Source organism: Heloderma suspectum, chromosome 4, assembly GCF_057233095.1.
Source record: "Heloderma suspectum isolate Gila_16-S chromosome 4, 16-S_ref, whole genome shotgun sequence".
In the NCBI taxonomy this organism is placed as follows: domain Eukaryota; kingdom Metazoa; phylum Chordata; class Lepidosauria; order Squamata; family Helodermatidae; genus Heloderma; species Heloderma suspectum.
The window spans coordinates 167,023,268-167,049,514 of NC_139461.1; the positions used below are offsets into that span (position 1 = coordinate 167,023,268).

The window sequence follows — 26,247 nt, forward strand, 5'->3', positions numbered from 1 at the left end:
CAGCCCTTCACCGTTGTTTGCTCCCCAAAATCTGGTATTCAGAAGTATGCTGCAGGTATTGTGATTATTGGCTTTTGTTTTGATAGGCACCTCAGTGAAGAAATTTGAGCCCTCTAAATAGTCAGCTTTGTTTCTTCTCTCATTTTTTAAAATCATGATTTTTAAAATTACCACAACATTCATTGTATTATTTGTGTATAGCATCCCAGACAGCAGACAGGGTGGGGAACTATATAGATATATCATTACTAAGTTATAGTCCGATCTTGTTAAGTTGAGTTGATTTCCAAGTATGTCTGCTTTGGATCTTAGCTTTATTATCCATGTTCAAATGATTCTTCAAGGAGAAATGCAATAGGTTGGTAACTTTTCCTTTTAGTGTGTTGAATAGTTGAATAGTTGTGGTTTTGACAAGCATCAGCAGAAGCCTCTGACATGGCGATTAGGCAGTGTTCCAGTGTTTATCTTCTTTAAATACAATTCACTGGGAAGTTCTCCTACACACGCGCTATTGAAACAAATGGCAGCTGCACCAGTAGCTTCTGAATTACTCTTAACTGTAGTAGTTCTTGTTCAGTAAATACGTGCAATTTCAGCAGTTGTTTTATAGGAGAACGTCTTGGTGGATTGTGCCCCTAGGAGTGACTACAACAAAATCCAGTCTGTTTTTGCTTCTCCAGAAAAAAAAACCCTGCCTTCTTGGCACATACACTATAAACTCAGGACATGACCTAGCCAAAGTAAAGCATCGTGGCTTTTAGGGGCAGAAACCTAAGCATATATGCTTGACTCTCCCATTGATATCAGTGGGACTTAAAATTGTGTACTTTGGGCTGTATCTCCTTGTTTTAATAATTTATGTTGACTAATGGCTAAGTAGAGATGTGAAGGGAAACTATTCTGCAGATCGTTGTAGGGTGTACTGAATACAAGAGACTAAAGACCAGTTCCTACATTATTTATTTTAATGAGTTACTGAGTTCGTGGGGCTGTACTATTTCAGACAATAGATTGGGGATTCCAGTTTTAAATGTACTTTCACACTCAAATTGCCCTACATATGGAAAGCTAGCATGTCAGGGAGATGGGCCTAGCCTAGCTTTCTCCCTGATTTGAAGTTCAAAGCACAGGGATTTTTTCCCCCTTAGATGAGCATGAAATTGTATAGTCCCAGAAACTCTGTACCACATTATTTATCTGCATATGTAAATTGCATCTAATGTAGGTGTTTGATCTGAAGTGTTATAAACATATCGGTGTGTTTGTGTCTGTTGTGGTTAGACAGGGGCAGTTCGTGGTTTTGAGAGATTTCCAGGGACTCACTCAGATCATTATACCCCAAGATGAGGTAAGAGCTATTACGGATGGTTTCTGCGGTTGCGCTGTTCGTTGTCATCCGTAACGGGCACCAGGAGCATGGTGTTTAATCAAATGTAAAACGTTGTGTCTGCACACATGCAAGTTTTATCATAGAATATACTATCTAAGGTGGATTCCTCGGATTTCATACTGTCATTTAAAAAGAAAGAAAGATTTTAATCCTCATGGGTGTGAGGATATGTTTAAAAACATGTGAAAGGTGTCTTGAAGGCTTCAGAGTTCTCGTGGAAGAGCTTTTGTGCCATGAATGTCTGCTTGCCTCTTCCCAGATCTCTGAGCCATCTTACTCTGCCCCACATACATCCCAGCTACACATACATATCTCTCGTTTTTGTATGTTCATAGTAACGGAACATGAATGTAGTACAACTCTGTCCCCAAACCTCAATTAACTAAAACTCTGCAAAAATTCACCATATAAATGTTTAACTCATTACACTTCTATCTGTCTGTCTGTCTATCTACAGTATTTATATACTGCTCCACATCAAAGTTTTCGGAGTGGTGAAATAATAAAACAACATATTAAAACAAAACAGTTTAAAGGAACAGATTCTGAACTTAATAAACTGCAGCTGGTCACTCAGCGAAGGCCTCTTGAAATAACAATGTCTTCAGGAGGCACCGAAAGCAACACAACGTTGGCACCTGTCTGAACCCCAAAGGCAGGGAGTTCCACAGGAAGGGGGCCACTACACTGAAGGCTCTTTTCCTGGTGGATTCCAACCAGGCCATGGGTCCATGTGGAACCACCAGGGACATGCCCTCTGATGACCTCAGTGACTGAGCTGGCTGGTAAAGAAGAAGGCGCTCACTTAAGTATCCTGGTCCCAAGTTGTTTAGAGCTTTGTATACTAGTACTAAAATCTTAAACCTGGCCTGGTAGCAAATAGGCAGCCAGTTTCCTCAGCAAAGGAGTTACATGCTGAAAAGGGGCAGCACCTGACAACGGCAAACTACTGAATTCTGCACTAGCTCCAGCTTCCAGACAAGCCTCAAGGGCAGCCCCACATAGAGCACATTGCAGTAATCCAGTCTTGAGCTTACAAATGCCTGTACCACTGTGGCCAAGCTATCCCTGTCCAGGAGAGGATGGAGTTGGTGAACCAGACGAAGCTGGTAAAGGTATTCCAAGCCGCCTTGGCCACTTGGGCCTCCAGCGACAATGATGGATCTAGGAGTACCCCCAGACTACGAATCTGATCTTTCAGAGGGAGTGCAACCCCATCCAGAACAGGCAATGAGCCTATCTCCCAGACCTGGGAACCACTCATCCACAGGGCTTCCATCTTGCCAGGATTCAGCTTCAGTTTATTGACCCTTGTCCAGCCCATTACTGAGTCTAGGCACTGACCCAGGACTTTCACAGCTTCTCCTGATTCAGATGTCACAGGCAGATAGAGCTGCATGTCATCATACTGATGGCATTTACCTCCAAATCCCCTATTGACCGTTCCCAGCGGCTTCATATAGATGATAAACAGCATTGGGGACAAGAAGGTACCCTGTGGCACCCCGTAGCTAAGTTGCCAAGGGCCAAGGTATTGTCACCCAATGTTACTCTCTGAAATTGGCTCTGTAAGTAGGACTGGAACCGCTATAACACAGTGCCTCCGATATCCATCCCACAGAGTTGATCCAGGAGGATACCGTGGTAGATGAGAGATCAAGCAGAATTAACAGGGTTGTACTCCCGCTGTGCCTCTCTCAACAAAGGTCATTCATCAGGACAACCAAGGCTGGTTCAGTCCCATAACCAGATCGAAACCCAGACTGAAATGAGTCTAGATAATCAGTTTCCTCCAAGAGTGCCTGCGGTTGCTCCGGCACAACCCTCTCAAGTACCTTCCCTAAGAACGGGGTATTTGTGACAATGGTCTAACACCATTGGGTCCAGAGTGGGCTTCTTCAGGAGTGGTCGCACTACTGCCTCCTTAAGGACAGCAGGGACCACCCATTCTCACAGGGAAGCATTTATCACTCCCTGAACCCACCCAGTCATACCTCCGCTAGCTTTTATTAGCCAAGAGGTGAAGGGATTGAGAGGGCACATGGTTGGTTGCATTACTGCAAGCACCTTGTCCACATCATCAGGCCATAGGAACTGGAACTCGTCCCACAAAATCAGGCAGATGGTGGCATCAGACACCTTGACTGGAACTGCAACAACAGCATCAAGTTCGCCGCAGAGACAAGCGATTTTATCCTTAAAAGTACAATGCAAAAAGGTCACAGCGGGTCTTCAATGGGGCCAGAGCCCCATTTTATGGGGAGGGTGTTAAAAAAAACCCAGATCACCCAGAAGAGTTCCGCTGGAAGGCTACTTGAAGATGCAATGGAGGAAGCAAAATAAGCCTTTGCTGCCTGCACCACCATGCAGTAGGCACGATTATGTGCTCTAGAGCATGCTCGGTCATCTTCACTTCAAGTCTTATGCCATTTGCGCTCTAGCGGACATCCAGCCTCTTTCATTGACCGCAGCTCCCCTGTATACCAGGGAGCAGAATGGGCTCTACAGTGCCGGAGAGGGCACTCAGGTGCAATCAACTTGATGGCCCTCCGCATCTCAGTGTTCCACAGTGAGGGTAGGGCCTCAGCTGGATCACCAGCTCTCTCCACTGGAAAATCCCCAAGAGTGTTCAGAAATCTGTTGGATTCTATCAGTCTCCTGGGGCGGACCATCCAAATGAGTCCCCCACCCCTGCAGGAGGGAAGTAGCACCGTGGGTTCAAATCTCACCAGGAAATGGTCTGACCATGACAATGAGGTTACTTGGACACCCCCCCCCCCAAATCTTCAGACTACTCAGCTTACAACTTGGAGCAAAAACCAAATCAAGGGTATTCCCTGCTTCATGTGTTGGGCCATTGACAAACTGAGACAGCCCTATGGTTGTCATGGAGGCCATGAAGTCCTGAGCTGGAACTCCAGAGACAGCCTCAGCATGGAAGTTGAAGTCACCCAGAACCACTGTCCTGGGTTCATCCAACACCACACTCGAGACTGCCTCTGCCAGATCAGTGAGGGAGGATGCTAGGCAGCAGGGTGGGCGGTACACCAGCAGCATCCCCAATCTGTGAGAGTGGACCAACCAGGTGCAACCCCTCAAGTCCCGCTCCAGGGTAGAGTGGTTTCTGGTGATGGAGATGGAAGTTCTGTGAACCACAGCAACTCTCCCCTGTTCTTCCTCCAAGGAGCTCAGGGCAGCTTACGTTGTTCTGTCCTCAACACACATATTTTTATCCCACAACAATTTTCTGAGGTAGTCTAGGCTGAGAGAGTGACTTGTCCAAGGTTACCCAATAAACATGATGGCTGAGTTGGGATTTGAACCTAGTGCCATTTTCACTCGCATGGTATGAGTCCGTACATTAAGTTTATAATGCTGGATGGAACAAGGAATAGGTTCTCCACAGATCTGTTGCTGCCTACTGTTCCTGATCGCTTTTATTCCTTCTGGAAGCAGCCAGGATAAGGTCATAAACTCAGACTTCATTTGCAAATTAAAAATAAGTTTAAATTAGTATCTACTAACTTACAAGGAGGTGCAAACTTTACTAGATAAAGAATTAAGCACCTCCACCCCAATCTGTGATGTTTAAGTTATTGTAATAGGTATGCCACATAATAAAATGCCAAGTAACTGTTTAAAATCAGAACATCTTTCTTTATACAAACTTGAAAATGGAGAATGCTGAATTCTCCATTTAGTAAGGTCTTTACAAGAAAGGAGGAATGCTTTGAGACAATTTTATTTTGCTATATTTTTATAACAGCTTGTACATAATTCACTTAAGTGTGGCCTGTTCTTATGAGCTTGCAGTAGAATAAAATATTCACCAATTCTTGATTTTATTTTCAAAACTGAACTCAGCATAGGCGCCATCCTTGCCAAATATTTATGATTTTGTGTTTATAAGCATTGTTGTTGTTGTTCAGTCGTTCAGTCGTGTCCGACTCTTCGTGTCCCCATGGACCATAGCATGCCAGGCCTTCCTGTCCTGCACTCTCTCCCGGAGTGTGCTCAAGTCCATATTCATTGCATCGGTGATGCTATCTAGCCATCTCATCCTCTGCCGTCCCCTTCTCCTTTTGCCTTCAATCTTTCCCAGCATCAGGGTCTTTTCCAGGGAGTTTTCGCATTAGGTGGCCAAAATATTTGAGCTTCAGTATCTGTCCTTCCAATGAGCAGTCAGGGTTGATTTCCTTTAGGATGGACTGATTTGACCTCCTTGCAGTCCAGGGGACTCGTAAGAGTCTTCTCCAGCACCACAGTTCGAAAGCATCGATTCTTTGGCGCTCAGTCTTCCTTATAGTCCAGCTCTCACAGCCATACGTTGCTACTGGGAAAACCATAAGTTTATAAGCATACATCAAAATAAAATATCCCAAACTTTTGAAATTGAAAAAGAATCTCAGCCTTCCAAAAGGGTTTGTCAAATATATCATGGGATTTTTAAAAAATACTGGAACAATGAATCTGAAGCATTCTTTCCTCTCAAGTCTGAGCTACTCATTTGAATGCTAAGTTACATAATTTAGCTATTGTCAGAGAAAATATTGCTTTTTAAGTGTGTGCTGTAATCTAGGGAATGAAAATGACATATTTGTGTTTTAACTCTAAATGAAGAAGAAAAACATTCAGCTGTGTTTTAATTTTAAACAAATGGTGCCTCTACCCCCTTTAATCATTGGCCCTTTCTTTAAAAATAGTTCAACCCTGGAACATGTGAAGTAGTAAAGCAGACTGGTTCTGAATGGGCCAGTTTGCAGTCGCAGCAAGGGCAATAAGCCGCGGTAGCTTAATTTCCCCACCACGCATGCCGGCCTTATTTCTCTAATTACCCTTGCGGGCACGACTTGCCATGTTGTCCAAACTTGGGCAGCACGTCTTGTTTGGGAGGAGCAGCAACCCTCAAATAACCCAGCAACAGCCTATGGTTATTTAAGCATTGCTGCCCCTCAAACAAGCCATGCTGCCTGGGTTTGGATGACTCAATAAGTCACACCAGTGAGGGTAATTGGGGAAATCCAGCTTGGATGTGACTCGCCCACACAGCGGGGTCAACAAGCCACTGTTGCTGCAATGGTGTGACTGGGGTCAATATTGTTGAAATGTCTTTTCCTACCAAACCAATAATAATAATATCTAGCCATGCATTTATGATTAAAGGAGTATAGTTTCCACATTTGCAGTTACCTATTCAAAGCAGAGTTAGAGGAGCTTATTAATGGTCTCCCAGTCAGGCGCCCACAAAAACCTGGGGCCAGCCCTGCACCTATCACCTGCTGATTGCTGGGATTCTTGCAAAGAACATTGGATGAGGTAGGATTTGGTCTGATCCAACAAGACATTTCTTTATGTTCTTGGGATGGCTCTCGTATGCAGGTTAGATATGCCTTAAGTGTTAAGAGATCATGAGTATACATTCTTGCTTGCAACTTTAAAACACATTGGTGGATTAAGGAGATTCTGGTTTAAAAAACAAAATTGGACTGGAGTTGGCTCATAACCAAGATAGATAATCAAATCTAAACCTCTTTTGAAAGAGCTCCCAGGTTATACTCATGTGCATTCTAATGCATTATTTCTGGCTTTCTGCAGGCTGCTTCTCATTTGAAGAAGATCTTGTGTGATGCTCCCGTTGAATCTGTTCTGAGGGTGACTGGGACGGTTGTCCCCCGGCCTCCAGGACAAGCAAGCCCCGTGAGTGCTTTAGGGAGAATCCCCCTCTACTCTTGTCTGAGTGTGATTTGGCTACTTCAAGACAACCAGCATGGCTTTCTAGAAACTAAAATGTTGTCTTTCACATGACACAGGGTTGGATCTGGGTTAATAGCCCTTTGGCACTTACTCATATATTTGATATTAAAGAGGCCTGTAACCTCCTGACTTTCAGTCTGACTTAAAGCCCAGAAGTCATGCTTGCTGAAGGTAGGCTTCTGTGTTTTCCGCTAGCGTCACCACTACCTTGTGATAAGTGTGATGACTGATCAACCTCGGAGCTCCAGAGGCAGATGGGGGATTGATCTGGTGGTTGCATGGCAATCCTCATCCCTTCAACAGCAATACAGTTGAGTAGAAGGCAGTGGGGGTGGGGAATCTTTGCTCCTCCAGCTCCATCACTCTCCAAAGGTCTCCTCACTCCAAAGACTTGGCCCTTTTTTCTCCCTTGCTGCCTCATGTGCTTGAAACTGTCTCCCAGAACACCTGCGTGATGCCACCTCTCTTACTTCATTCAAATTCCTCCTCCATACCCACCTTTTTTGTGAAGCCTTTGGCACAACCGCCTAGTTCCCAAGCCCTGTCTCAGCCTTTAACTAAGCCTGAGCAAATGCAACTGAAATAGCGGCATATTGCTTCCTTGCTTAACCCTGCCTCCCTGTCCTTTGTTGTTTCCCCTGTGCTGAATTTTGGATTGTATGTTCCCTGAGTCAGGTACTCTGTAAAGCACCATGCACCCTGATGGTGTCATGTAAATAATAAGAAGCCACGCAGAGCCAAACTGGCACGTCTTGCCCAGCTCGAAGTTGGAGGAGAGAGGCATAGATGTGTCAACTTGGTTCTGCCCTGGCTGGGCACTAGGGTCATCTGGCCAGTGCAGACCTGGACCCAGCCTTTGCCTCCCTTGTCTAGCTCTGAGCTGGAGAGGGAAGACGAGGCAAGTTGGCTTGGGTCTGTGTGCTGGTGCAGAGCCAAACAAAGCTTCCATCCCCATGTCCGAGGGGGAGAAGAGGGGCAGAGGCCTGGCTCTGCACTAGCCTTGCTTTATCAAGCAAAAAACAAAAGTTAGACAGAAATTGTTCCAGTAAAAAATACTACGTGTAATACACTTAATTCCGGGCCACTTCCTAAGTATAGACTGCTGTTGCACTATTATCAAGGCTGTGTGTAAAACTCTTAACTACCTCTTTCTTTCCTATTTTAGAGAATGCCAACAGGTGATATTGAAGTGAAGGTAGAAACAGCAGAGGTCCTGAACCCTTGTAAGAAACTACCCTTTGAAATGAAAGACTTCATCAAGGTGACTGCTCCCATCTTCTTTCTGCACAATGGGCTATCTGGTACAACATATCTCTGGAATTTTTGTAAACCTTTACTCTTCAAATTCTCCTGTCCACTCTAGGGAAAAGCAAGTTTGGAAAGAAGCCTGTGTTCAACTACAGTTCCAATTAACAGCAAACATCTATCGTTTTGGGGGGAGACTTTCCATAAATTGCCTTCATCTAGATGGTTTCAAACCTTACAGTAACAATTATCGATAGCTTCAGAGCAAAGGAGATATGTGAGAATGATGATCAGGCTTCAGGAATACTGCCATGCCCTGCTATGCCAGAAAGCGTGTGCTCTGCTTTAAAAATATTGAATGTCTGTACCCAGGCAATCTGAATTCTCCATCAAGAAAAGCTTTTATTATTAAAATATATATAAACCATACAAGTAACAGAGTTAATACACCATAAAATTGCTTTATGCAAAGTGAAAATAGTCATTGTTAATATTCACATTTACATCATCAGGAGTTCCTGAAGTGTAATATATCACTGCTCTCCAGATAACACAACCTTGTTTAAAATGATTGATAAGGATGGGCAGAGCAATCCTGTGGACTCTGGGAGAGTGTCCCAGGGAACATAAGACATTTTGGATTCTGCCTCTCGAGGCCATAGACACTCATGTGACCTCTGCTCCCTTGCAGCCGCCACAGAAAGCAGCACAGTGGCTGCTCTTCCAAGGCCACAAGAGCGACCTGTGTCACAAGACCTGAGGGAGGGAGGAAAGGGGGGGTGGTTCCAGTAGGAGAGGTGAGGCTAGGATCCACAAGATCCTACAGCCTCTCCGTCACCTTTCCTTGCCTGCTGCTCAGAGGCCAATCTAGCTGACTTTTTGCTTCCTGTTCAGCTAGAGAGCTTTGGCTATTGGGCGGTATAGAAATGCAATAAATAATAATAATAATAGAGGCCCATCTAGCTGAACAGGAAGCAAAATGGCCTTTGTCATTCCTCCCTCCCCTCCAGGCTCTTGACAGCAAAGTACAGGAGAAATGAAGGGTTCTGATCTCCAAAAACCATATAATTTAACTAATTTGATTGCAACTCAGACTTCTCAAAGCCATTCTATTTTTTTTTGTTATATGTTTCCAATGTTGCGCAAAGGAAAGCTGAATTTCATGATATGTATAAATAGTGCTAATTGAACAAATTTGCATAATTGCCTTTGTTTTGCGTAATTATGGATTTCAAAAACCAACTGTAAGGGCTAGAAACTTGCTTTAAAAAAACACACACCTGAGATTGTCTGGAATCTAAATCCTGTGCCCAATACCCCATTCTGTGCTGCCATAGAATGGCAGCCTCCACCCTGCTCAGTATTCTATTCAGACCAAGAGCTAGTGAGGCACTTCAGGCCAGTTCAGAGGAACATGATAAAATCTATAGTTGCTCACATGCTAAACTATAGGAATTAATTGTTTGGGGTGAAGGTTACTGAGTACTAAATCATCCTTGGTTGCCTCTCATTTTGGGGCTATAAGCTAACATAACATTTTGCACTTCATTTCTCTTCCTCTTTGATAGATTTGGAAGCTAATTTGATGCCTCTCATTTGCCCCCCCCCCCATCATATCCCCTCCCTTTCTACTCAGAAAAATGAGGCCCTGCGAATGCGGTATCGCTATTTGGACTTGCGCAGTGTACAGATGCAGTACAACCTACGGCTGAGATCTCAGATGGTGATGAGAATGCGGGAATACCTCTGCAACCAATGTGGTGAGATGAGTGTAGAAAATTGTTGCCAGTCCTGTAATAATTTCTTTTTTCCTTTCATTTATTATGCTGTTGACAAATATATGAAACCTTGTTTTAGGGTTTGTGGATGTAGAAACTCCAACGCTATTCAAGAAGACTCCGGGGGTAGGTATGCTAATATGTTTTTTATATATATATTATTTCGTAAAAGTTTTAATTGTCCCACATTTGATGCAGAAAGCATTTAGATGAGGCTGCCCAAAACTTCTAGGATGAAGACAGATACAACACCTTAAGAGTGGCTAAGATGATTTGAAATCACCATTGCTCCCTTAAAACAAAGACATTTTTCTCACACATGTAGACATACTCAGGTCACATAACGTTCCAGGTTCCTTGCCTCAGACAGTGTGTGGATGGTGGGGTGGGGGAGTGAAGTGTCAGTGGAGCAAGGCCCCACAGCCCCTTTAATCATCTGATGCCCCTTCACATGAGTAACACTTGAAGTAGATTATAGTTTCAGGTTGAATTTTTTAAAATCTAGTCGTCTTTCAATGCTGGTTGGTGGTGTGATGGGCAGCAATAAGGTAGTATTCATGACATAACCAACCCATCTCTTTCCTTCTCTGGAGCAGTTGGGGTTTAAATACAAAAAGGGCAAGGGAAAGGATAACTGTGTGCCAAATACACATGCCAAAGAACAACCTCACACAGCCCACCTGACTTACAAGGGGGCAGGGGGCAAAAGTAAGGACTCACTCATCAGTGCAGCATCCATCTTGCTGGGTGGGTACTGCTTGTACCACCAGTTGAGAAGCCAGGTTTTGTACTGCAGATGAAGAACCTGCTTGACTGCTGAAAAGAATACTACATTTTTCTTTGCTCCTACTGTGCTGCAGGAGCATTGCAAAATCAGGAACCAATTTCTTGTGGCATGATGACTGACTGGAAATATATAGATGTAGACTACTGCATGACAAGAATAATGCAGTGTAGGGGACACATTTGGGTTTGGTGGGCAAAGATGCATTAGCAGGTTTCTGCTTCCTGGATAAATGCTGAGGGAAGGTGTTGAAACTTTCAAGGGGAAAAATAAATGTTTGGAAACCTCACTTGTAGCTTATTGATCTGAATTAGAAGTTTCTGCACTTTATTCAAAGACCAGCTGATGTCAGTGCAATACTTGCTTTGCATTACACCCTTCTTTTAATACCAGGGTGCGAAGGAATTTATGATCCCCACACGGGAGGCTGGGAAGTTTTACTCGCTGCCCCAGAGTCCTCAGCAGTTTAAGCAGCTACTGATGGTAGGAGGTCTGGACAGGTGAGTTTCTTGAACCACTGTTGGCAACAGGAATGTTTTCAGGGGAGCTTTTCCTCCTATAGTAGGGATGGAAACTCTGTTCTTCAGACAGTGGGTGGGGTAGCCCCAGAGGTGTAGCTTGTCACACAAACTGACATCCTCATGAGTAGTTAGATTCCATAATAAAGTTGATGCTATTTAGCAGTAAATATCAGGGGTGCATGCCCATGGTCCTCTGGCAAGGGCTCTTGCTCAGTGCTCCATGATACCTCCTTTTTTCTTCTGAGATGGGGTAGTGGTTTCCCAGGTCACACCTCAGCAGTGTGGAGCCAAGAGCAGCAGCATGAGAGACCCAAATGTCAGAAGTATGACAGAAAGACCTGGTTCGCACTTAACAATAACCCATGGTTTAATCCATGGGTGGTTGCCTTACCCAGAGTTAATTCACAGTTTGGCTGCCAGACGATTGATCAAACCACTGGTTGTGTGGTTGATTCCCACCCCTTTCTACCGCTCTCTCCCTGTATCCCAAATGCCTTTGCGGAACTGCAGTACTGGCATGTAGAGTGGCCTTTTTTTTTTTTTTACTACTTTTGCCTAGCCTGCTGAAACAACCCATAAACAACAGTGTTCTGGGTCCGCACATAACAACAACTCAAACAACTTTAACTTTAAACAACTCAAGAGTTCGCAACGCAATAACTAACCATGGGTTCTCTTCGTGGGTTGTTTGTGGTTAACAACCCGTAGTTAACCCATAGTTCCAGGTTCACGTGTAAGAACAGCCCATGATTCAACAACCCATAGGTTGTTGTTACATGCAAACTAGGTCAGAATCTGTTCTCTTCCCCCCCCCCCCCCTTTTCTGGCAATGCAGAGGAATTATGGTGGGAAGGGATAAGTGGTGACAATAAAATATGGCTTGGCTAGTAAGCCAAGCTGAAATTTGTGGAACTCCAAGTAAGGAGTTTATGAAGCACTTGGGAATAAGCTAAAACTATCACCCTCTAATCATTCCTCATTCTTCCTGTCACAAATTTTGGACCTTACTGAGTGTTTTCAGTCTATAGTTCAAGTATTTTGGAAGCCTTTGGCTGCCAGTTAATCACTCATAGCTGATCAATACACTTCAGTTCAGACAAAGTGTACACCAAAAGTTGTTTTAGATGGGTTCAGTTTTGATTTTGTACTTACAAAGTTAGTAAGGGGGAAATCTCTGGATTCATTTTTATTGTAAAATATGGCTTATAACAGTGCATAAGATAAAACACATTTCATATTATAAAGGAGAGTGTTGCTAAAGTTTAATAATGTAACAGAAAATAACATCTCATAAACATCTCTTGTTATCTTTTAGTCCTAATAGTCTAAAAGGAAAGCTTTCATCTAAGTTCCAACTTTCCTATTCAGCTCTGAACAGGCCTGATGAGCTTCCAGATGGTAAAAAAGCAACCTCTTTCCGAATTAGAATATGTTTCTGTATAGATATAACCTTATGCCTGTCTGTTGCCCCATCAATTAGGACTCACAATCTTAATTATCTCACTATTACTAAACCTTCTTTTAAAATAAACAATACACCTTTCAGGCTAGATAACTTTGAGAAGACAATCCCTTACTCAGAATTTGCTAATTAAACCTAAGTGTATACATTTTTCTAGACATCTATATATCAAGGCTTTGATGTTTTATCTAATAGTTTTACTTATTAGTTGATAAGTGAAAATGTTAAGTTTGCTTTTGACCTTGAATAATACAGTGTCACACCTCGACCCAAGTGATAGGGTGTTTCTTCCAGACCACCTTGCCAGTTAGTTTTCATAAGAATACATGGTGAACCTCTTATGTCTTTGTGTTCTTCCCTCCCTTTAATACACAGGTTTTTTTAACTATTTACATTTTCAAATTGTTCTTTATTAAGCATTCTCAGTTCTTTACTTAGCATTTCATAAAAAGACATCTTATATTGTTTTGTGGGAGGTGTGTCAACAATTTCCCAGTAACCTTCCTAACAATTCCATTGAAACTGTTCTCTTAAAATCCTTGACATGCCTCTCACCACGGACTCTTCCCTAGCTTCCCTTCTGTGCCCACTGGTCTCAATCTCATTCCTGATTGTGGAAAAAGAGCTGTTCCTTGTAGCTGTCTTTGTAGAAGATGCCATTAATACAATCTACTTTGTAACCAGGATGTAACTTTGATGACCTTCCATTCCAATGGCAGGTACTTCCAAGTTGCTCGCTGCTACCGAGATGAAGGTTCAAAGCCAGACAGGCAGCCTGAATTCACTCAGGTAGGTTTGTTTCTATCACAAAATTTATTTATTTAAGCCAGAAGGAAATATTAGACAGAGTTCTTAACTGTACATGATAGGCACAGCCTGTCCAGTCTCGATGAGACTTGATCTGCCTGCCACAGAACATTTTCTTTACTATAGTTTTGGAATCAAGAATGTGTAACATCCGAAACCTGCATTTGCTGACACTAAGGACAAACTTTGAAATATATCAAATGCCAATTGCAATGGCGGTGTTATTTCAGCAAAATAATCCCTGGATACTTCAGTCACTGACCCTGTTTGAATGTAATGGGGACAATTCATGAGTTAATTAACCCACAAATTGTAGGGGCACACGCTATGCACGAGCCACTTCCATTTTCATTGGTTGTTTCCATGATGTCCAAATCTGGACACTTGGGGTTCCTCGTGGCTTAAATAACCCCATGTTAACCCAAGAACAAACAGTACGTTAACTTAATTAATCCACAAATTGCCACTGAAAGCTGCAGTTACATCCAACCAGGGTCTAACGTGCAGCTTTCCAAAGCTGATTTTTACTGTGATCTTTGCCAGAAACAATAAGGAAGGCCAAGTGGTTGCCAGCTCAATGTGGTTACTTGCAGGATTGCCCCGTATTTGATATTGCCCCTTTGTGCCCCTGTGGTTCAGCACTACTACAGCTTAGTGGATATTACATGGCCAATAAATGGGCAGGTAAAGCGGTAGGGCAGGAACAGGAATAAGGGGATGATAGTTTCCAAAACACCTTTTGGGCATCCTGGAGTTAACTATGGGGGCACATCCTTCTGCATAAGCTATTGCAGTGGCACTGCAGCTGATGGGCAGCTGGGCAAGACAGACATTGCATCCCTTGCTTTGCATACATTTGTCCTGTAGCTATATCTACAGGTCACTGTGGATAGTTACAGCAGCACTCATTTTTGTGACTGAGTTCCCCATTCTTTTAGAGAGGTTGCACACTCTGCTCATTAGGTTTCAGCTTCTGAAGAGGAAATTCACTCTGCCGATTTTCAAGGTTGAACTGTTAATATGCCAACTGAGTTATTACGTGCCAGTCAATATTTCTGAATATTGCACTATTGCCAAAGCAGTATCTAGGTGGATGACTATTTCCATCTGTGGTGTCCTGCTTATGAGCTTCCCAGAAGGATATGTCTGGTTACTGTTGCAAATAAATTGCTGGGCTATATTGGGCCTTGGTCTGATCTAGTAAGGCAATTCTTTTGTCTTCAGTATACAAACATTGTTTTCTGATGTATATGGCCCATATACAGTTATGCATATGATACCTATAATGTAAGCAGCAATAGTTTTAGTAAATGATCAAGACTTAAAAGTGGTCTGTAGCCAAAAATCTGCACCACCAAAATATTCAAAATCTGCAGTCGAAAAACCATGCAGGCCAGTAGAATATTTATAAATCTGGCTGGGTGGCAGGGGTTGCACAAACATGCTCTATCAGTATTTATTAAAACATTTCCATTTTTACAGAAAGTGGGGGAGAGTTTGACAAGGAGTAGTGTAATGCAGGAGAACTGGTATTGAAAAACAAGAGAGTCCTGTGGCGCCTTAAAGACTAACAACTTTAGTAGCGCACAAGTCTTTATGTGGATTAGGGTCCACCATCAGATGTGTCTGGTAAAGTGGACTCTAGAATATGAAAGCACGTGCCATAATAAATGTGTTAGTCATTAAGGTGCCACAGGATGCTCTGTTGTGTTTGCTGCAGTAGACTAACATGGCTCACCTTCTGGACATTGTTACAACAGAAGGTCTGGATAAGCGAAACGCAGACTGAATGGGAATTGGGCTGAAAAGTCATAATGGCGTGATGACATTGTTATATTTTAAACACGTCTCCCAAGCTGGAGGATACAGATATGCTTCAGTTGGAAATGGGTGCTGCAGATCTATATTTCCTGAGAAATGTCACTTCTGTGGAATTGAAGCCCTTCCATTACAATGTAATTTTGTTTCATTCATAAATATCTAGTCTTTTGTAAGAATTATAGATATGAAGATACTGCTGGTTTGATCATGCCTGCAACTGTTATTTATTTTCTCCCTTTTTACTCCTTTTTCCCCAAAGATTGATATTGAGATGTCATTTGTAGACCAAGCAGGGGTTCAGGCTTTAATAGAGGGCTTGCTCCAGTATTCCTGGCCTGAGGAAAAGGGACCCATCGTAGTACCCTTCCCTTCCATAAGTTATGATGAGGCACTGGCCATTTATGGGACTGATAAGCCAGACACACGCTTTGGACTGAAGGTATGTTCTTATCCACCCAAATTATCCAGTTTTCCAGCTTCCTTCTGTGTGTTAATTTGTTTTGAAGCCCCACTGCTGTAGTGGATTTGATGATCTTTTGAAAAGCCTAGAAGCTGCAGTTGATCTCCTTGTACGGCCAAGAGTGAGTGTTGCTAGCAGGAAGCTGAGTCAGTCGTATGCCTTCTCTTTGGGTATCATCCAATCTGCACATCTGTCTTATGCGAATCCTCCATATTTCTCAAGTCTTCTCTGGCCTAATTTCTATGGTTGGTTCTCACTTAACATGTGAATGCCTTCAGGACTTTTACTGGGTTCATGGTCAGGCATTTTGGATGAACTCATGCCTCTGTGAAGGGATTGTACACAAAGGTGCAGAGATTTGCACCATCATGGCAAACCCCCCCAAGGGTCTGAAGAATCATAGAAGCCAAGTGCACAACCCCCAAAGGAAGACGCCAGTTCCTGAAATCATGCCTCCACATAGGCACAGCCTTGTTGCAAGCTGGCCACCAGCCCCCCACACCCCATCTTCTTGAGGCACTAGCTTGAGACCCTTGGAAAGTGTCAGCTGGCCCATGCATTTAAGCAGTTTGGAGGATGGGTGCGCTTGTCATGGGAGCACAGCTGGATGCTGCCTCATATGGCAAGCCAGTGTGGTGTAGTGGCTAGAGTGTTGGACTGGAAGTCGGGAGATCAGGGTTCTAGTCCCCACTCGGCCATGGAAGCTCACTGGGTGACTTTGGGCCAGTCACAGACTATGTATGCTGCCTTGGGTTCCTTAAGGAGGAAAAAAGACGGGATATAAATACAGTAAATAAATACTAATAAATAAGTCATTCATGCCAAGCAGCTTCCTGTGCAGTTCTAGCTGTTTTTCAACACATCATGTGAAATACAGGGGTTGCCACATTATTTCTATTTTATTTTGTTTTCTATATATATATATTCACATTTTGTTTCTAATTTGTTTTTCCCATCACAAGAATTGTGGTTTTATTTGTTAAGTGTTTCTAAGTCCCTAGAGAGGATATTGTCCTGTAAGGTGGCCTAAAAATCATATAAATGATTTTTTACAGGACAATGTCATTTCATTTATTATATTTCTATACCAGCCCATAGCTGAAGCTGTCTGGGCGGTTCAAAAAAATTAAAAACCATTAAAATACATTTTATAAAATATTAAAACCATTCACATAATGACATAAAACAAATAATACACAACAACAACATATATCTAAAACAATTTGAAACAATCAGCCAGGGACAATCAAGAGGCTCATTATACGCTGCCAAATGCCTGAGAGAAGAGGGCAGTTTTAACCTGGCACCGAAAAGATGACAATGTTGGTGCCAGGCGGGTCTCGTCAGGGAGGTTTTCCATAAATGGGGAGCCAAGACCGAAAAGGCCCTCTCCCTTGTTGCCACCCTCCAAGCCTCCCTCGGAGGAGGCCCCCGAGGAGGGCCTTAGATGTGGAGTGTAGTATACAGGTCAGTTCATGCCGGGAGAGGTGTTCTATCAGGTACTGTGGTCCCAAGCCATGTAGGGCTTTAGAGGTCAAAACCAGCACTTTGAATTGGGCTTGGGAGCATATAGGCAGCAGTGCAAGCAGGCCAGAATCGGTCTTATATGTTCAGTCATCTCTAGGGGACTTACAAATATATAAAAAATAAAATCACAATTCCTGCAATATAATATAACATTTATAATTAGTATTGTATAATATGTAAAAAAAACCAACAGAAGCAGCAAAATGTCAAAGGCCAGCAAACAGTAACTACAGTTTAAAAGATTGTTCCACCCAGCATAGAAAAAATAACCACAAGATCCAAAAACCAGTAGTCTAGAATGAGTACTCTAAAAACCTGCAGCAACCTTAATAAAATAATTTTAATTAAAAGCCAATTGGAATAGATGTGTCTTCAAAGCCTTTTTGAAGACCAGCACAGATGGGACCAGTTGCACATCCCTTGGGAAGGAGTTCTATAAGGTTGGGGCCGCCACTGAAAAGGCCCTGTCTCCAGTGACTAGGGACAATGTAACTCCATTCAGCTAGAGCACAAATGTATCCAAAGCAAGGGATGCAACATCTGTCTTGCTCAGCTGCCCATTAGTTGTGATATGACTTCATTAGCTTATGCAGAAGGTTGTGCCTCCATACTTGACTCCAAAAGGCATTTGGGGTACTATCTTCCTCCTGTTTCCTGTACCTGCTTTACTGCCTCATCTGCCTATTTATTGGCCATGTAATAGCCACTAGCCTGTAATAGTGCTGGACCACAATGGCACAAAGGGACAACAACCTGGGACTTCCCAGGATACTGAGGCAACCCTGCAAGTTACAACATCCAGAATGGGGCTCAACTTTCTCTCCAGATAAGCCAACTTCCCTAGCCACAGCGCCTCCATCTTACTGGATTAAACTTTAGCTTCTTCGCCCTCATCCATCCCAAACCTTAAGGAGCGCCTCCAGCAACACCAGACAGGCCGCTTAACAAGATCAGCCTCGGATGGCCTTCTCTCTGTCCCATCAGCCAGGACAGCTAGACTGGTGGGGACGAGGGAGAGGGCCTTTTCTGTGGTGGCCCCCACTCTGTGGAACTCCCTCCCTAGGGAACTCCGTCATGCCCCCTCTTTAATGAGCTTCAGTCGTGCATTAAAAACGTGGTTGTTCAGGCAGGCATTTGGGGTGGGTTAGGGTATTTTTAAAAAAAAATTATGGTAGAATTTTATTGTTTTAAATTGTTTTATGGTGTGTTGTACATCGCCCAGAGTGGCTGGGTGACCAGCCAGATGGGCGATTAATAAATTTAATAAATAATAAATAAATAATAAATAATAATAATAAACCTGCCTCAAGACACTTGCTGAAGAGTTCCACAGCCTCCATGGGATTTTTAGGTGGAAAAGAGTGGTAGAACATAGAGTCAGCCACATATCTGTGACACGGTAGCCCACCCCCACCAGTGATTTCATGGAACCAAATGCTAAAGGAGAACTTACTTGCAGTTCTGCATGACATGGCTGTATTTCAGGCAGCCACATATAGCTGCCCAGTTCACACAGGAATAGGCCAAGAGCCTTTTAAGTCTATAATTCTGGACACCTCTTCCCATTTATCCCTTGACCTCATGAGGATGACAGGAGCAGCTTAGAAGTTCTCAAAGACAAGTGCCTTGTCACAGTTGAGCTCTAATTCTGTGAGCCAGCAAGCTTCAAGGGTTGCTCTAAGCAGTGCTTTCAGCTGTTGCCCTCTTTGGGTCTTTCAGCTTCCTGAAGTGCTGGAATGAGACAGTGACAGTGATCAGGGCTGTAGCCATGCCAGAGGGTGGGGTTGGCCTACTCAGTGTTACTCCAGACCTTCTCCGTGAACTTTCAGTTTCAGTTTTTTAAAGAAGTCTCTAATCACTTTTCTTTATGTTGATATAAAGAAAATGTGTGGGCGTTCTTATACTGAGTTGCTCAGTTAGTTGTAAATCTGCACCAAATGTTCTAGCCAAGGCATTGGGATGACTGGTATACACTTCACACATTTTACCACCATTTTATTAAATTATCATGCATTTCAGCTGTTCACATCCATGTGTAAGCCTTGAAAATCTGAGCATCTGAGTTATATAAAAACAGCTGTGTTCTTACAGTACTACAAATTTAACTTGTCAGATGCATCAGTCAGCACTGGCCCACAACAGCTTATGTCACAATAAGATTGTTAGTCCTTAAGGTGCCACTAGACTTTGTTGCAGTGCTTGAATTACCATGGGGCTGTGCTCCTTAGCTGCTGTGTTAGAAAGCTACAGGGAGACCATGATTTGGCTAAAATTAGGAGAGGGGTGATAGATTTAATTAAAGGCCTCGAACCTTCCCTGCTATTCAAGAACTGCTTTGTTGTCTTTGCTGTAACATACTAACACAGCTGAAACTTGAGATACATACATAAAGGTGAGACCTCTGTCAAAGCCTTTGCTGCCATCCACATACGTGTGTGTCTGTGTGCATATGTGTGTTACAAGGTTACAAAGGCTCTTCCTATTCCTTGATTTGTGCAGAAGTCAGCAGCTGCCATGCATAAGTGGTGCAGAGAGACTGTGAGATGTTAGGTTATGTTGGGGTGCAGGAAGAAGCCCTTAGTGGCCACATTGAGCTCCCTCCCACCGCTGCTGGTACCAGTTGCCTTTGGCTGTTCTTGGAGTGCTTGGAACTGCCAGTGTGGTGTAGTGGCGAGAGTGTTGGACTGGGAGCCAGGAGATCCGGGTTCTAGTCCCCAGTCGGCCATGGAAGCTCACTGGGTGACTTTGGGCCAGTTACAGACTCTCAGCCCAACCCACCTCATGGGGTTGTTGTTGTGAGGATAAAATGGAGCGGAGGGGGATTATGTAAGCCACCTTGGGTTCCTTGCAAGAGGAAAAAGGGTGGGATATAAATGTAATTAATAAATAAAAAAATAAACTGATGTTTCTTCTTCCTGTTTTTCTCATTCTTTACTTGGCATTTGCCTGCCTTAATGGTTCTCTCCACATTCTTACTTCCAATGCTCAGATTATTGATGTCACCAGTGTGTTCAGGAACTTGGAAGTTGGATTCTTGCAGAAATCCCTCAATGAGCCCCAGGGCACAGTCAGAGCTATTTGTATTCCCCAGGGAGCGGTGAGTGATGCTGGTTTCTGTTTTCAAAAGGGGGAAGTCCTTTATTTTTCTCCAGATGTTGTCATTTATGTTGCTGTTTATATAATCAACCCTATATCATCAATTGTCTCTTTCACCTACATAGAAGTTGATAATAGTATAACCAAAGAATAAAGGAGAACAGAAGTGAAACACTTATCTTTTCAGTGAGGGAAGATATATTTAAACATTTTAATAAAGACTCAAGAATATATGACACCAATGTATTATCATAGTACATTCTTGTAAAGTGGTTTTACGGCATGTACTTAAATAATGATTGTGCCAAAAAAAGGAAAGTTTGCAGGAATTGGTAGAATCCGTTTGCAGAGAAGTCTCACACTGCAGTAATAAAATGCTACTACCTGATAAAGCACGTGTTTGGAGAAGGGAATTATTCATTATTTTTCTCTTTTGCATTGTATGTGCATTATAGAAATATTTTTGCAAAATCTAGAAGTCAGTTAGATTCTCTAGGAGCCAGCTTGGATGGGGAGAGAGGCCAAACTGCACCTGTGAAAAGAGACATACTTCTTTTTACTCACCGCGTTACCTCCCCCCTTTCCTTCTGCACCACCTCTTCTTGGGAGTACTTAACTGGGAAGTATCTACCTGGAACTCATAGCCCTTCTTTCAGTGAGTGGTTACTGGCTGCAGTTACCCAGTGATAAGGAAAAGGCACTCAGTGGGATGATTCACATGAACAAACAGCCCACCATGGCTTATTTAAAATGCTGGCAGCCATTATGAATATTCAAGCCCTGCTTGCCATGTCATCCAAACCTGGGTGGGAGGGGTTCTGCAAGGGTTTAACAATCTCTCATAACCCACGGCCTGTTCTAGGTTTATGTGAGGATTGTTTAACTCTCGCATAAACAACCCTAGCACAACCCCCACTGCCAGGATTTGGACAACACACCAAGCTGTGGCTTGAAAATTCAAAAGCTACCCAGCATGCATCAGCATGCATCAGTATGCACCATAGCTCACCCCAGCCTCAACAAGCCATGGTGGGCAGCAGTGATTGTGCGAACTCGGGTCAGTGTATTATCATGGACACATTTTTATTGCTTCCTACTCCCTGCAACCCAGGCTTAATGGTCTTGCTTACAGAGTAGTAAAAATATTGAAACATGTTTAATAAAATATGGAGTACTTTTTTGAAAATCCAACATAATTCTGAAACAAAGGATTCAGTGCATAAAATAACACAGAGCATAGAAGTGTCAGTTGGAATATAACAGACTTAATCCAATGATCTCTGCTTCTCTTTTACCTTTTTCTCTAGAAATATCTTCAGAATAAAGATTTGGAGTCATTAAATGAGTTGGCGAAATCGCAGTTTAACCAGGTAAGAATCAAGAATCTTTGAATCAAGAAGCACCTTCTGACAGGATTTTCTCCTGAGCTGTGTAAGACATGACCTTGCACAGGTCCCATTCCTTTCAGCGAAGCTGGAACAGGAGGAATTTCTTTTGCATTATACAACACAGTATAATACAAAATTAAGGTCTCCTTAAGTTGAAAAGGAAAGATTGAGATGTGGTGTACAGCGTATTTTATTTATTTTATTTTTATTTACAATATTTATATACTGCTCCATATCTAGAACAGACTTCAGAGCAGTGAACACAAGAAATAAAACAGTAAAAGAGTAAAAAGATTAAAACACCGCATTAAAATTATACTTGTTTAAAAACACAATACCAATAAAAAACATAACTCGTCAATTAGGAATGCTTCCTGGAACAGTGCCGTTTTCAGGAAGCGCTAGAAACAACAGTGTTGGTGCCTGCCTGACCTCCAGGGGCAGGGAATTCCAAAGAAAGGGGGCCGCCGTGCTGAAGGCTCTTCTCCTGGTGGACTCCAATCAGGCTATAGATCCATGTGGAACCACCAGGAGCAAGCCCTCTGCTGACCTCAGTGACCGGGCAGGTTAGTAAGGGAGAAGGTGCTCACTCAGGTATCCTGGTCCCAAGTTGTTTAGGGCTTTGTACGCTAGTACTACTACCTTAAACCTGGCCTGATAGCAAATAGGCAGCCAGTGCAGTTCCCTCAGCAAAGGAGTTAACATGCTGAAAGGGAGCAGCTCCTGACAACAGCCAAGCTGCTGCATTCTGCACTAGCTCCAGCTTCTGGACCAGGCTCAAGGGCAGCCCCACATGGAGCGCATTACAGTAATCCAGTCTTGAGGTTACTAGCGCCTGTACCACTGTGTTCAAGCTATCCCTGTCCAGGAGAGGCCATAGCTGGCGAACCAGATGAAGCTGGTAAAGGTATTCCAAGCTGCCCTGGCCACTTGGGCTTCCAGCAACAATGATAGATCTAGGAGTAACCCCAGACTACAGACCTGATCTTTCAGAGGGAGTGCAACCCCATCCAGAACAGGCAATGAGCCTATCTCCCAGACTCGGAAACCACTCACCCACAGGGCTTCTGTCTTGCCAGGAGTCGGCTTCAGTTTATTGACCCTTGTCCAGCCCGTTACCGAGTCTAGGCACTGACCCAAGACTTTCACAACTTCTCCTGATTCAGATGTCACAGGCAGATAGAGCTGCATGTCATCAGCATACTGATGGCATTTACCTCCAAATCCCCAAATGACGACTCGCAGCGTCTTTATATAGATGGTAAATAATATTGGGGACAAGGTGGTACCCTGTGGAACCCCATAGCTCAACTGCCAAGGGGCCAGGAATGGTCACCCAATGTTACTCTCTGAAATCAGCCCCATAGGTAGGACTGGAACCACTGTAACACAGTGCCTCTGATACCCATCCCATGGAGTTGATCCAGGAGGATAACATGGTCAATGGTATCAAAAGCCGATGAGTGATCAAGCAGCATTAACAGGGTTGCACTCCCTCTCTCGATAGGGCAACCAAGGCTGATTCGGTCCCGTAACCAGGATGAAACCCAGATTGAAATGGGTCTAGACAATCGGTATCCTCCAAGAGTGCCCACAGTTGTTCCACCACTACCCTCTCCAGAACCTTCCCTAAAAAGGGGGGATTTGCAACTGGGCAGTAGTTGTTGAATACCATTGGGGCCAGAGTGCGTTTCTTCAGGAGTGGTCACACTACTGCCTCCTTAAGAACAGCATGGACCACCCCATCCCAAAGAGAAGCATTCACTACACCCTGGACCCACCCAGTCATGCCCCTAGCTAGCTTTTATTAGCCAGGATGGGCAAGGATCGAGAGGGCACATGGTCACATTGCTGCAAGCACCCTGTCGACGTCATCAGGCCTTATGCATCTGGCTGGCCACTATGGGAAACAGGATGCTGCACTAGATAGGTCTTCAGTCTGATCCTGCAGGGCTCTTCTTACATTCTTAAGAGATCCAAAGAAACATTAAGCAGGTCAGTCAACAGCTATAGTTAATAGTAAAATGGATTCTTCATATGCACAGCTTCTGAGTATTCGATGCTGGGGGTTAGGGACAGCTATCACTGTCATGCCCCCCTGCGCCTGGACTGCCAGAAGTATCTGTCAGGCTGCTGTTGGAGATGGAATGCTTGATTAGGTGGATTTTAATCTGATCCAGCAAGGAAGCTGTTAATGTTCCCCATCTCGAGATGCATTCAGTTAGTTAATTTACAATGCTACGAGAATAAAAAAAAATCAGACTTTATTAAATTGTGCACATTGGGCTACCAGCCACAGGACAGTGAGAACAAGCAGGAGAAGTGCATTGGGGAGGACTCTACCAGAGCTGTTAGCTGTTCAGATGGTGGGCTGGGGGTCTCTGTAGCAGCGTTACAGAGCTCTTGTGTCCTGGCCTGTGCAAAAGGAAACTGCTGAAGATTGGGGGGGGGGGGGGGACACGACCATGGGATTTGAGGCTATGTTGAGCAGCCAGATTGAGCCAACCAAGGCTCTTCTGTACCATCTCTGAAACACTTGAAAACTTGTTTGTCCCACCTGTGTCTCCCATTCCTTCTTCTCATGCTGAAGTGGTTAATGTATTCAGGAATGTGGCTGGCCTTTTTGCAGAAATCCTTCCATGAGTTGATTACCTAAAAAACAGATTTTATATAGTCAAGAAATCCTACCAAGTGTGTTGATTGTTTCACAGGATCTCACGAAGGGAGACAGTTTCCTTGTATTTGTGTGCTTTTCAGGAAGCACCTGAGTTTTCCATCTACCCCTCTCTCCTGAACAGGGACTGTTGCACTTGATTTTGAGGTCTGATGGCAGCGTGAAGTCCCGACTTGGTAAGTTCCTGAATGAGGAGCAAATCTTGGCGCTCGCCAGAGCAGTTCAGGCCAACGTGGATGATGTGGTGTTGCTGGCAGCTGGAGAGCATGAGAAAGTGGTAAGGAGAACATTGCCCCAATGAGTCTTTTTGGCCTTACTAGAGTTCTCTAGCTGGAGATCAAGGACTCTTCTTTCCAAAGACGATGGTGTTTAGGTACCACGTGAAAACTATTTTGTATTTAGTAAATGTGCTCTCGTTAAGCCAATCCACTGCATTATCAAACTATATTGTTCAAAAAGCACTAAGGAACTACCTCCCCATCCCAAGTCATAAACGCTGAAGTAAATGACTATAGCTTGAAAGTAGAACTGTAGAATAAGATAGAGCTCTCTTAAGCTTTATTCCGGTTGTAACCCTCTTTCTCCTTTGTTTTCAGTGTTCTGCACTGGGTAAGGTGCGCTTGGAGAGCGCTGACCTTCTGGAAGCACGAGGCCTGCTGCTTCGCAATCCCGCTGCCTTTCACTTTCTGTGGGTGGTAGATTTCCCACTTTTCCTCCCAAAAGAAGAAAACCCCAAGGAATTAGAATCTGCTCACCATCCCTTCACTGCCCCTAACTCCTCTGATGAGCACCTCCTCTACACAGAACCTGCAAAGGTGACTTTGTGTCTTTATTTACAAGCAGAATATTTTGTGTATGCAAAGACATCAGGCAGGGTCCAACCTCTCATGGAGGTTAAATATGTTTTTACTCCATGACCTGGTTTTTATACAACAGATGAAAGAGGAAACAGAGGAATTTTTAAGTTAAATCAGGGATCAGTCTCATCTCAACTAACTCTCTGGGATACATACAAGGCCTATATTAGGGGCAGAATTATTGCCTTTGCATCCTACACAAAAAGGGCTAAAGAACAGCAACTTAAAGAGCTTGAGACTGAGCTGGGAACTATCACAGATTCTTATAGCGCATCACCCACCCCCTCTTTACTACCTAACATTCAGAGAACCCAATTTGAAATTAACAAGCTCTATGCCTGAAAAGCAGGGTTTTTAATACAATGCATTAAGCAAGCATTTTGGAAATTGGGAGACAAGGTAGGAAAGCTCCTAGCCTACAAACTGAAACTAAACACTTCATGGCGGGCAATCCCAAGTATTAGGTTACCCGATGGTTCTCATACCATAGATCCAGAAAAATCCATGATGCATTCTATGAGTATTATCAAAACCTATAGGGGCAAGTACAAAACATAAAGGGGCAAGTACTACAGCAGATCCAAGCTCCTTCCTGAACTCCCTTAACCAACCTGACTCAGGCCAAACGGGAACTTCTGCAGGCACCAGTATCTTTAGAGGAAGTTCACCAAGTGATGGGCTTG

The 26,247-nt window shown here is 43.5% G+C and overlaps 1 protein-coding gene and 2 long non-coding RNA genes across 8 annotated transcripts in view; 1 reads left to right on the forward strand and 2 right to left on the reverse strand.

Annotated features, from left to right (window-relative positions):
* Positions 1-26,247, forward strand: part of DARS2 (aspartyl-tRNA synthetase 2, mitochondrial) — a 49,625-nt gene that overhangs the window by 8,537 nt on the left and 14,841 nt on the right. For 2 of the 3 annotated variants that reach the window (XM_084851154.1, XM_084851153.1), the window contains exons 3-14: positions 1,282-1,348; positions 6,986-7,087; positions 8,310-8,405; positions 10,026-10,149; positions 10,247-10,293; positions 11,345-11,451; positions 13,654-13,723; positions 15,822-16,001; positions 20,539-20,646; positions 21,953-22,015; positions 24,832-24,984; positions 25,304-25,522. In XM_084851154.1, coding sequence (XP_084707280.1) covers positions 1,282-1,348; positions 6,986-7,087; positions 8,310-8,405; positions 10,026-10,149; positions 10,247-10,293; positions 11,345-11,451; positions 13,654-13,723; positions 15,822-16,001; positions 20,539-20,646; positions 21,953-22,015; positions 24,832-24,984; positions 25,304-25,522 — 1,336 coding nt within the window. The remainder of the gene's footprint in view (positions 1-1,281; positions 1,349-6,985; positions 7,088-8,309; positions 8,406-10,025; positions 10,150-10,246; positions 10,294-11,344; positions 11,452-13,653; positions 13,724-15,821; positions 16,002-20,538; positions 20,647-21,952; positions 22,016-24,831; positions 24,985-25,303; positions 25,523-26,247) is intronic. The other variant, XM_084851156.1, reaches the window with a different exon arrangement.
* LOC146347706 (uncharacterized) lies at positions 16,218-19,198 on the reverse strand. Its single transcript, XR_014790388.1, has 2 exons — positions 19,003-19,198; positions 16,218-16,778 (listed from the first exon to the last, which is right to left on the reverse strand). It is a non-coding gene; the product is annotated as an uncharacterized LOC146347706 (long non-coding RNA).
* Positions 20,830-26,247, reverse strand: part of LOC146347707 (uncharacterized) — a 29,045-nt gene continuing 23,627 nt past the window's right edge. The window contains exons 12-14 of one of the 4 annotated variants that reach the window (XR_014790378.1): positions 24,591-24,685; positions 21,941-22,179; positions 20,850-21,177 (exon numbers count right to left, since the gene is read on the reverse strand). This is a non-coding gene — a long non-coding RNA (uncharacterized LOC146347707). Of the gene's footprint in view, positions 21,178-21,940; positions 22,180-22,208; positions 24,272-24,590; positions 24,686-26,247 lie in introns of those variants that run through there. The other 3 variants (XR_014790382.1, XR_014790385.1, XR_014790380.1) reach the window with 3 other exon arrangements.